General features: G+C 36.9%; 3 protein-coding genes across 3 annotated transcripts in view; 1 reads left to right on the top strand and 2 right to left on the bottom strand.

Annotated features, from left to right (window-relative positions):
• Positions 1-6,147: 6,147 nt before the first annotated feature.
• Positions 6,148-6,210, bottom strand: CBG26322 (the record flags this gene model as incomplete). The annotated part of the gene is made up of 1 exon (XM_045235597.1): positions 6,148-6,210. The coding sequence occupies one exon, from the start codon at positions 6,208-6,210 to the stop codon at positions 6,148-6,150; it is 63 nt and encodes a 20-aa protein (XP_045098491.1).
• Positions 6,211-7,013: 803 nt separating this feature from the next.
• CBG06040 lies at positions 7,014-8,578 on the top strand (the record flags this gene model as incomplete). Its single annotated transcript, XM_002633261.2, has 4 exons — positions 7,014-7,079; positions 7,940-8,201; positions 8,248-8,371; positions 8,422-8,578. 4 exons carry the CDS (start codon positions 7,014-7,016, stop codon positions 8,576-8,578), a joined length of 609 nt encoding a protein of 202 aa, XP_002633307.2.
• A 544-nt stretch (positions 8,579-9,122) lies between these two features.
• Positions 9,123-10,590, bottom strand: part of CBG06039 — a gene marked incomplete at both ends in the record, with an annotated part of 2,793 nt that continues 1,325 nt past the window's right edge. The window contains 2 exons of the mRNA XM_045235596.1: positions 9,123-9,395; positions 9,955-10,182. Coding sequence (XP_045093086.1) covers positions 9,123-9,395; positions 9,955-10,182 — 501 coding nt within the window. The remainder of the gene's footprint in view (positions 9,396-9,954; positions 10,183-10,590) is intronic.

The raw sequence follows: 10,590 nt of genomic DNA, 5'->3' as shown, positions 1-10,590 counted from the left end.
CAAGTTAGAAAATAGTTTTATTTGCCAATTTTCGGTATTCATTCTTTTTAAGGCAATTTTCATATTGAGAAAGTTTTTTTTCGACCAAAAATTTGGTGAAAAGCTATAGTAATCGAGAAAAAAAACTCTAGGTTACGGTGATTTTCGTTACGGGAACCACTGACCAGGCCCACAAGCTTTCCTCATCCACAACTCCGATTTTTGTTCCAGAATAATAATAATTATCAAAAAATAAATCAACAGAAATTTCAGAGTTCGAAAAAATTACTTTAAAAAAATGCAGTTCTTGGATAATGAAAAATCAGTTGCTTTCTTTACCGGAACATCTGCCCATTATCTAACAAAACACCAGATTTCTAAATGAAAAAATGAAGAATTTGTTTTTAAAAATATTCAAGCAAAATTTGATATCATGTTACTTTCTCATGACTAATCCCGGCCCGTTACAAGTATGCTAAATGGGTTTGTTGCTCCGAATTCAAAAAATGAAAAATATTCTAGATTAAAAAGATGGAATTCAATTTTCTTGGGCCTTCAAAACAAGAATGACGAAATTTTTTGTCATAAGATATTGAAAAACGAACTTTGTATTCCCTTGAGATGGTCCAAATAATATTTTAGAGACGAGCGTGATGTAGGTCAGGAAACATGACTTTTAGAAGAATCCAAATTCAAGGGGGTTTGAGGAAATAGCTGAAATCGTGAACTTTATGATCTTCAGGACTATGAGAACGCAGTTGTGTTGAAAATGGAAAAAAGCCAAAAAGTTCCGAAATGATTGAAAAACAAACTTCAACTATAATTTGTAGTCTATAAAGTTTTCTAATAGATGCACCTAAACAAGCACTTTGAGCTCAATCATCTTGGTTCCTGTGGGAGATATCAAACATTCGTTAACTGATGAATTGTCTTTCATAATATCACTAATATTTTATCAGTTGGCTTAAACTTGATATCTCACACAGGAATCGAGGATAATTAAACTAAAAGTTGACAGATTCGAGTGGGCTATCATCAAAAGAAATACGGTATTTATAATTTTGAGAATCGTAAAAAATACTAATAGTAAATAATACAATTGTACCTTAAGGGTTTCTGTCTTGACCCTTAAGGGTTTCTGTCTTGATGTCAACTATTCTGTTCAATACTTTCCATAATTTCAAATGAGTAAACCATAATTGCTTCTGGAATTTTTTTTCCAGCCCTTATCGGACAGTCGAAAACTAAAGTTTCAAACATTCATATCTTTTTAAAATGCGCCGTACATGCGAAACTTCATGTTACTTCTTGTCTTCCCAATTTTTCCATTTGAATTGTTTTCCATTTGGAAAAAACTGAAGGTCCAGCTCCAAGATTCCTAATATTGATTCGATTTGAAATTCCAAGGTAAACCGCTGAAAATAAACATATCTGACGTCTTACTGATTTTACAATCTTGTTTCCAAAAACAATCCAAAAGAAGATTCAATTCTGGAAGTTTTAGTCGGCACGATATGTTTGTAGATCCACAAACAGGGTCAATGTATATCACCAACTTCTTGGTTCTGTTTTTTCCGAATAATCCATAAGATCATCCACATTTTCCTCGTCATTATACTCTTATCTATAGGTCTACATCCTGTCAGCCTACCCACTCATTATGTTGTCGTTTCCCCCTACAAAAATATGCACATCAACTGTTTGAAATGCTGTCGTAGAGCTCTTCCCATAGGCATTATGTTAGTCATTTCCCTGCGTTATATGAGAATACGGATTCTTTTTCATTAACATTTTGACCATTCCCAAAGAAAGCCAGAAAACAACTTACTCACCTCAAACTCTGATCATCACTATTCTGAAGTGCTCCTCTCATCTATTCAAGTGGAATTTAATTGAATTCTCTCCCTGACTCTTGAAGTCACCCCTATGTTTTCAAACCCTCCTGAATATGCTTACTACATAATTCTGAATTTCTGAAGATTTTCGATCAAATCATTCATCATAAGGATTATGTCTCGACTGCGTGAAAAAACGAGAATGTAGGGTAGAAATCGAAATTCGGGTGTTGAATTTCGTTTCGTTTTTGGTCGGTGAAAAATGATTTTCTTGTTTGATGTCTACGGAGTTATTTTTGGTAAAAAGGAGAGGAGGAGGAGCACGAGAATCATAAGAGGACCTCTTGTTTTTTGACAGATTGATGGAATAGTTGAGACTCATTGAAACTTTCACCCTGTTTTTTTCTTCTCAATTTTGTTTTGTTTTCAGAATTTGAATCAGATCAAATGTGATTCAGAGCTTCATATTTCCAAATATTCTTTAAGCCTTCTTCTGTTTTGAAATCAGTTCACTGCTTGAAACGTTAAAACATGCTTGCATTGGGCTGGGCCAGGCTTTTTTCAGGATTTTCAAAGCTCGGCCGCCCCGGCCAGGGCGGATTTTCAGTAACTTGTTTCTTCTAATATCACTTCAAAACAAAAACATTTGAAAAAATTTCTGAAATTTCAAGTTTTTTCGAATGTGGAAACCCCACGCCCGGCCAATCCAACGGACCGGGCCCTGACTTTTCAAGTTTGCCCTGACTATAATACTAAAATACACTCTTATAAGAAATGCTCATTCAAGCAATCCTCAGACAAAATGAGGAAGTTGAAAAACTATAATATTTTCTGCATGTGAAATTCATCAGAAGTCATCTGACGTGCAACTGAAAGTCCTCAGCAAATTTTCGGCACGCCAGGGCACAGAGGGGCACAGGATCCGCATCCAAACGGCACCGTGCCGCGTTGAAAGTGCCCTTGGAACACCGCACCCGTGCCCCTAGCAAGCATGTGGCGTGCCGCTACCGTGCCGCTGCCGTGCCCTTTCTTGAACCACCTGCGCATATCGTCTCTATCCATAGTTTCGAAAATGTTGCGAAAATAGCTTGTCATTCATTTTCATAAATTTTTGTACTTTTCACCGTTTTATGGCATTTGGTTTTGTTTTTCTAGGCTTTCAGGTGGAAAATCATGAAATATATTTCTGTTTAGTTTTCAGACATTGGCTGTACCAGATGTCCCGTTGGAAGAGACACCGAAGTAAAATAGGGGGAAAGAATTTCAAATAACGGCACACATGAGCACGGATACGGCACGGCAACGGCACGCAAAATGCATGCGTGCCCCGACCCCCCGGGCACGATTACCGCGTTGCAGCGGCACCGGTGCCCCAAGTAGCGGCACATGTGCCAAAAATTTGCTGAGTCCATAGATTCTTTTCTCGATTCTTTATTTTTCACTTGAACGCTTTCGCTAGAATTTCCTAGAATTTCTATCCAATCAAAAGAGCAACAAATTTTTGCTTTCAAGTTCCAAAAATTTCCTTCCACTAGACATCTTTCTATCATCTTTTATCCAGCCCCTCTTTTCCCAAAGAACGCAACTTTTCGATTCAATTTTCCCTCTCTATTTTTACATGCTTCTCCTTCTTTTTCTTCTTTTTTCTTAACTTTTTCGGGTTTTCTCAAAACCAAAATCCATCGTTTCTTCTACTAAAATGTATTCAGTGACCTCACAAATCCCTCGAGAACTTCTCATTTTTCTTTTTTCTAAATTTATTTCCACCGAAAATGTAGTTCTCCAGACTCTTACTGAAAAAGAAGATGGAGTAGACTGGGCAACATACAAAAAGAGCAGAAAATCCAATTTCCGTTTTTTTTTTTGGAAGAAAAGTTATATTTCTTTCCTGTTTCTTGTTAATTTGGTCTGAAAAAAAACATCCTGAAAGACTGACTAATCTAATTTCGAGTATCAAAAAAAGTTAGCTTCCAGAACATTTTTCGAAGTTGCGCACTTTCTTTCCAAAACGGACTCTCTATGTAAAACTACAAATGAATATGTCAATGAATAATTCGTAAAACCTGTATTAGAAGACTCGGTATATCTTTTGTTCCAAAGTACTTGGAGGGCCTTTCTATTCAATTAGAGAGGGTTCTTCTATTTTTCCGGCTCTTTTTCCGAAACTTTTCATTTTAAAAATTTATTTGTGAATCCTTTTTCGAAATCAATGAAAATCTATCAATTTCACCAAGATTGAGCAAGTTTTGGAGCAAATTTCTGTAAATTTGTGGAGTTTCTGGATGATTTTCCACTCAAAACGGGCGGAAATTTTTTATTTTGAACAACACATTTTGAAGGAGCTCTTCTATTAGAGGTTTTCCGGTAAATTTAAAACACCGTCGATTCAAATTTTTCCTGGTTCATTTTTGGGGGACAGTTTCAGTATAGATTTTTAAACTAAAAAAAATTCATTTTCAAACTTCTGGACCTCAATTGTCACCTCAACTGGAAGTTTGACCATTATTCATTTGTTTATAGATGTTTACAGTATCTTTCGGAAAAGTTTTCAGTGAGAAAACAAACCTTCCTATATGATTATTCCGCCTTTTTCCCCAGGATAACCAAACCTCACCAGATTACTTTCTGACTCTTTTCTCTTCTATTTTCCGAAAAACTTCCGGAATATTAGGTTGGCGGGAAAGTCTTTGTCACTCTGTTTGTTTAATCACTGTTCTCGTATATGGAGGCTGTGTATGATATCGACTCTAGTGAATAACAAGGTGATAAGAACCTTCCATATAAACAAGTCCCCATTTCCTTCCCTGCTCCTCATCTGTAATTGAAACGATATGTTTGTTCCCACTGCTATTCACATCAGACATGTTTTGATTTACCTCTTCCTATCTCACACCACGATGAAGGATTCGGAAACTTTCTTGAAGAATGTGTACAACACACATGCCCCTCACTACAATACTATTCGCAATTGGTTCCATCGTTTCGAAAAAGATGACTTCTCGCTCGATGAAAAGGATCGCTCTGGGAGACCCCGTGAGTTGGATTTGGACAAGCTGAAGCACGCATTGCAATCGGATCCATTTCAATCTAGCCGTGAACTAGCTGTCACATTCGGAGTTCACCATAGCACAGTCCTTGAAGGTTTGAAGTCTCTTGGAATGAGAAAACTTTTTGGTCGATTCATACCTCATCACCTGACTCAAGTCAACCTTGACCGCCGAGTCGACGATTCGATTACTCTTCTCACTCTCCACGCGGGCGATCGATGGCTGGACCGGCTAATAACCGGAGATGAGAAGTGGGTCTTCTACGATAATCACCACAGGAAATCCCAGTGGGTTGGAGAAGGAGAGAGCCCACAGGATGTCCCCAAACCCGGCCTTCATCCGAAAAAAGTTATGCTCTCTGTGTGGTGGGGAGTGGACGGCCCCATCTACTGGGAACTTCTGCCCGAGGGCAAAACAATAACTGGAGACCTCTACACTACTCAACTACGAAACCTCAAGAAAGCAGTCGACCGTTCGGCCCTGAAAGACAAGAAAGTGTACTATCAACATGATAACGCTCGCCCACATGTTTCGAAACAAGTGAAGCAGGAGCTGATGGGATATGGATGGAATGTTCTCCCTCACCCCCCGTATTCTCCTGATCTTGCTCCTTCCGACTATTGGTTATTTGGCGATATGACACGTGCCTTCGAAGGAAGAAGCTTCAATTCCCGTGGAGCGGTCGAAGCGGCACTCAAACAATACTTTGCCTCACGCCCGGCTGGATTCTACCGCAATGGAATCCATAAATTGAGGGAACGTTGGAGACATGTTGTTGATAATGATGGACAATATAATTAATTATTCGGTTATTTTTTCTTTGAGAAATAAACTATTGAAAAAGTGACAAAGACTTTCCCGCCAACCTAATACAAAACATGTTCCTCTTCTTCCAGGATGTTTCCCTTCTCACCCCCTGCCACCTATCATTATTAATATTATGAAAAACGAAATCAAACAAAAAAACAAATTGTTTCGTTTTGGTCCGTTGCTCATTTATCACCCAGTAGCCGTTCTCCAATTTTTTATGCATGTTTTTCTTCTTTTTTCCTTTTTTTCGGAAGCTAAAAACGGAAATCATTAGTTTTTAGTATATTTTGAATGGCTCACAACGGATTCAGAATTGTTTGGTATACTATGCATTCGAGTGCTGAAAAATCCTATTGTAGGGACATCGGTATGAAATTTGAGACATATTTTTATTTTGGGTTTACTCAACCTTTTTAGTTCAAATCCAAAATTTATGTGTCTTTAAGATGTTGATTTCCTTGCTCAACTTTCTTATATTAATCACGATTGAAAAATGACACCTCCGCATTTGAAAAACCCCATGATTTCCCATTTTCCATTTCCTTTCTCACTTCCTTTATCTTTTCCTTCTCAAATCCAGACTGACAACTTCCATATCGTCATGGTTTCCCGGGGGCATTTTTATGCATTCCGTTTAGTATACATTTTCCTGGTTTTGTAGTTTCTAGGGCACTCACATAAAAGAATGTTTTACGGAATAGGATCACATGCATTTTTTGACTTTCTTTTGCTCTTTTATTCAGTTTTTTGTGAAAGGGAAAAGTTTCAAACGATTCCATGTCGTCATTTTTTAGTTTTAGAACCTCAGATTTACCTCCGAGTTTTCTTCCCATTCAAAAACCCGGAACAGAAGAAACAATTACTTAATTTTGGTTCCGACGTTCTGGAAGAATTCTCTCTTCCTCTCATCACATTCGTCATCTAATTGTCTAACCATTTTCTTTTATTTCCCGAAAATTTTTTCTACCAATTGTCCCTTCCCATTTTCCATAAATTTTTCATCAATTTACCCACATTCGTCTGTTTTTCCAAAGAATCCTTTTTATGTTCGAACCATGACCTAAAAAATACTTTTTTTCGTTGGAACAACAGTTTTCCGGAAACCAATGAAAATCTTTTTACCCTTAGGCACTTCAAAGACACTATTTGAGTCAAAATAAATGGAAAAAAGAAACTTCCCACGCTGAATTGTAATGATTAGTTAGTCAGAAAGTCAAAGGCAAATACTTCCGGATTCCACATTTTCCGGTTTACAAATTCTTTGAATTTTGCTGTCGACACACAAGTCACTATTGTTTCTGTCTCGATTCAAAATTCCATATTTTGTTTTCTTTTTTTGCAGATGCCTGACGGAAACGAGCTGACCGAAAAGCGATTTCGATGCTTCTGCGGAATTTGCCATGTTGTGGTGAGTGCTTTTTTTTCGAGTACAGTGAAACCTGTAATAGAAGGGCACACTGCCACGTTCGAGCTAATTCTTCTTGGCTCCTGTGCAAGATATCGAAAATGTGTCAATTGATAAAACAATTTATCAGTTAACAACTGTTTGATACCTTTGACAGGAACCGAGATGAATTGGGTCAAAGTTAAAAGTGCTTCTATTAAAGGTCTTAGGATGTTATTTATTGGATAGAAGTTATTAGGTTGGCAACTAATTCCTTGTGCATTTTTGTTTTTCACCTTTTCTCTTAACTGAGCTAGAACCATAACCTGTGTGTAACATAATATGGTATATAAGGTAGTAAGGTTGTTCACCATAACCATCATTCGCCGTGCTCTCATTCCGCTTGCTGACGCGATGCCCCGATCCATACCCGATGCTTACCTCATTTGTAATGCTCTATTATTTCTAGTTATTTCTAACCTGAAAGTATCCGATATTCATCACCGCCTGGTGTAAATTTACAAGACAATACCCCCTTAAAAACACCGTTGCAAATTGGTTTGGCAAGTTCAAGAACCAGGACTTCTCAATGAAAGATGAAACTCGTCCCTGGCGACCAGTTCTTCAAGATATAGGCAAGCTGAGAGATCTAGCGGATACCGCGCGAGGCATCGTGTTCGCGAGAGGAATGAGAGCAAGGCAAATCAAGGTTATTGTGAACAACCTTATAATCTTATATACCATATCCGGTTACCTACGTGGTATGGTCCTAGCTTAGTTAGGAGAAAAGATAAAAACAAAAGTGCACAAAGAATTAATATTTTGGCAGTTTCTTTATAGCAGTTTCTTTATACCTTCAGAAAAAAACCAAAAGTAAATTTCAGACCGGAACACAATTATGTCTCATCTGGTATATCCTAACATCCGGATTATCTCTTTTTTTCGGAATGAGATCCACGTGTACCTGGTTGATTGTTCCTATTTGTGTCGTTGGATTGGGAATGTACGCATTCTACTCGAAACGACATAAATTTCTCTATCCGTTTCTGATTATAACTGTTGTCCAACAATTGGTTTGTATGCTCATGGCCACCATCATAACCATTTTCTCTTTGTGCAGTTTCGATACAATGAGACAGATTATTGGTTAGTTTCTCAGAAATGGAGTACTGAGACCTTTCAAAAGTTTCAGGTCACACACTGGATATGGCAGAAGCTCCATCCAAAACTCTAGCACTTTTTGTAGTGTGTGGAACAGTTTCAGCATGTATTCTACTATCGTTTATACATGTTTGGCAAGCCATTATCATTTATACGTAAGTCATTTTGAATAATTTCTGGCTTAAAAAGGTCTTTCTTATTCCAGATGCCTTGAATATTATGAAGACGAATATCGAAAACTGGAAGAAGGATATTGTGTTGAAACATCACGTTTAGATGCCACTGATTATGATGATAGCAGAAGTCGATGTACTCCAGACCCTCCTTATCAACAACGAGAACCAAGATTTCCACTTGTCTGAAAGAATACCTCACAAATTATCTGTAATGTGTTTATTGTTGATAATTATTCTTTTTCCTCTCCTACCATTTTGCCATATTTTTCCCCAATCATCGCCTTCTTTCAATCTCACTTTTCAGTGTTTTCTTGTCAATAATTGGTTTCATTTTATCCCCGGGTTCGTCTTCTTTTCAAGCATTTTATAAAGTAAAGTTTTGAAATACATATATCAAACTTTTTTTTTTCTTTATACACTCAGATAATACTGTATGATGACTAAAACAGGTCATTGCTCAATTGCTATTCAAATGCTAAAATAGTAACCAGAACATAAAAATGATTTATTAAGATTTGATGTCGCAAGAATAATATTTGTAATTTCACAATGCACGAATACAATCTACTTCAAACAATTTAAATATTTCAATGCTCTTCTCAATGCTTGTTGTTGTCCGAAAAAATTTCAATGCTTGTTGTTGTCCGAAAAAATGAAGGTTAGAGAGCAGTTCATGCAAAATGTATACGGTAGGTTTTTTGAAAATCTGTCTGCGTCTCAACCTTCATTTTTAACGAAAGCGATAATACCCTCGTAAGCTAGAAATGTCCAGTTTATCATCGAATTGAAATCCAATCGGAAGATTCGTTTTATCCTCCATATCTCCTGAATTTCTTCTAACCGCCACTTGGCAAATGATTCCATCAACTGGTGAATCTTCCATATCCCATTGGTATATTCGATGTTCACAGAGAATATATGATTCTGTGAAGTAACAAGCCCAAGCGTTGATTGAGAGAATGAAAGAGGAGAACTGTAGAAGACAACAGATGGGCCAGAATTTCTGAAAATTCAAATTCAGACCTATATAGGAGTTCAAAAAAAACTGACCGTTAGAAAGAATGAAACAATTGAGACTGTTAAATGAAACAACCCAAACAAGGCGACATTTATTTTGATTCCAAAAAACGGTCGATTTTCGGGAGGAAGTATCGAATAAGGATCCGAACAAGCATTGCAAATCATCAAATAAGATGCAAGAAAGAAACAGAGAGCCAGAAAGTGAATCAAAGCAAAAATCTGAAATTACTATTAATTTTTGATTTTTTATCCTATGTGAATAAACAACTTACAAATGAATCAAATCTGTAATCTGTTGCAATGATGAATCCAAACAATGTCCAAACCGAAATAATCATCCCAAAAAATCCCAAAATCACATGGTTCAAGTTTTGAGCATTTGGCTCTTTCATATTTTTATAACATTTTAACCAACAACCTACTATAATAACAGGAAATTGGAAACAATAGAGAGGAATTTCTAACAAATTATCTGGTTTTTTGGCTACTGCTACAAATGAAATCCATACACCTAGGAAAGTATGATAAAACGTATAATGAGCTAGTCGAAATGGGCGAAGATAAGTGTAGAGTCTAGAAAGAATTATGATAAGGAACCAGAATGGATTGAGTAGTCCAATTAGGAGTGATTTAAGAATAAATACGTATGTGAATTCAGGTTCATGTAGAAAGCTTATCATTGCTACAGAAGAGGTCCAAGGCTTGGCTGGAGGGGTCGCAAAGAGCAGAAGAAGAGGGGAAAAAAGAAGAGCGACAGAGGGGGAGTTGACCTCTTCAGGGAACACGCAGTAAAATTACACTGAAGATATGTTGGGACGGGATGGGTCTTGGTCCATTTTTGGTTTTTTTTGAATACAGGTCATTATCGATTGTATTGAGGAGACATATGATGCGTGAGAAAGGACAGGAAGAGTAAAATGAAATGGTTGATAGACACATAAGAAGCAAAAACTCAGGGTTAACCTCTCTCCAACAGTTTTTTTTTTCCATAAACAATTTTAAATATAAAATACCGTAAAACCTCTAATAGAACGACACCCGGATCGTCCACTTTGAGCCTATATATCTCATTTCTTTTGAAAGATATCAAAAAGTGGTTAACTAGTATTGTCTATTCAATAAAATGTTTATCAGGATATCAGCAACATTTTACTAGTTAGCCGCTTTTTATATCTTTC

The sequence above is a fragment of the Caenorhabditis briggsae genome, assembly GCF_000004555.2.
Source record: "Caenorhabditis briggsae complete genome, chrIV, whole genome shotgun sequence".
NCBI lineage: Eukaryota > Metazoa > Nematoda > Chromadorea > Rhabditida > Rhabditidae > Caenorhabditis > Caenorhabditis briggsae.
Note: the sequence above shows the minus strand (reverse complement) of the source record. Positions and strands in the feature narration are given on the sequence as shown.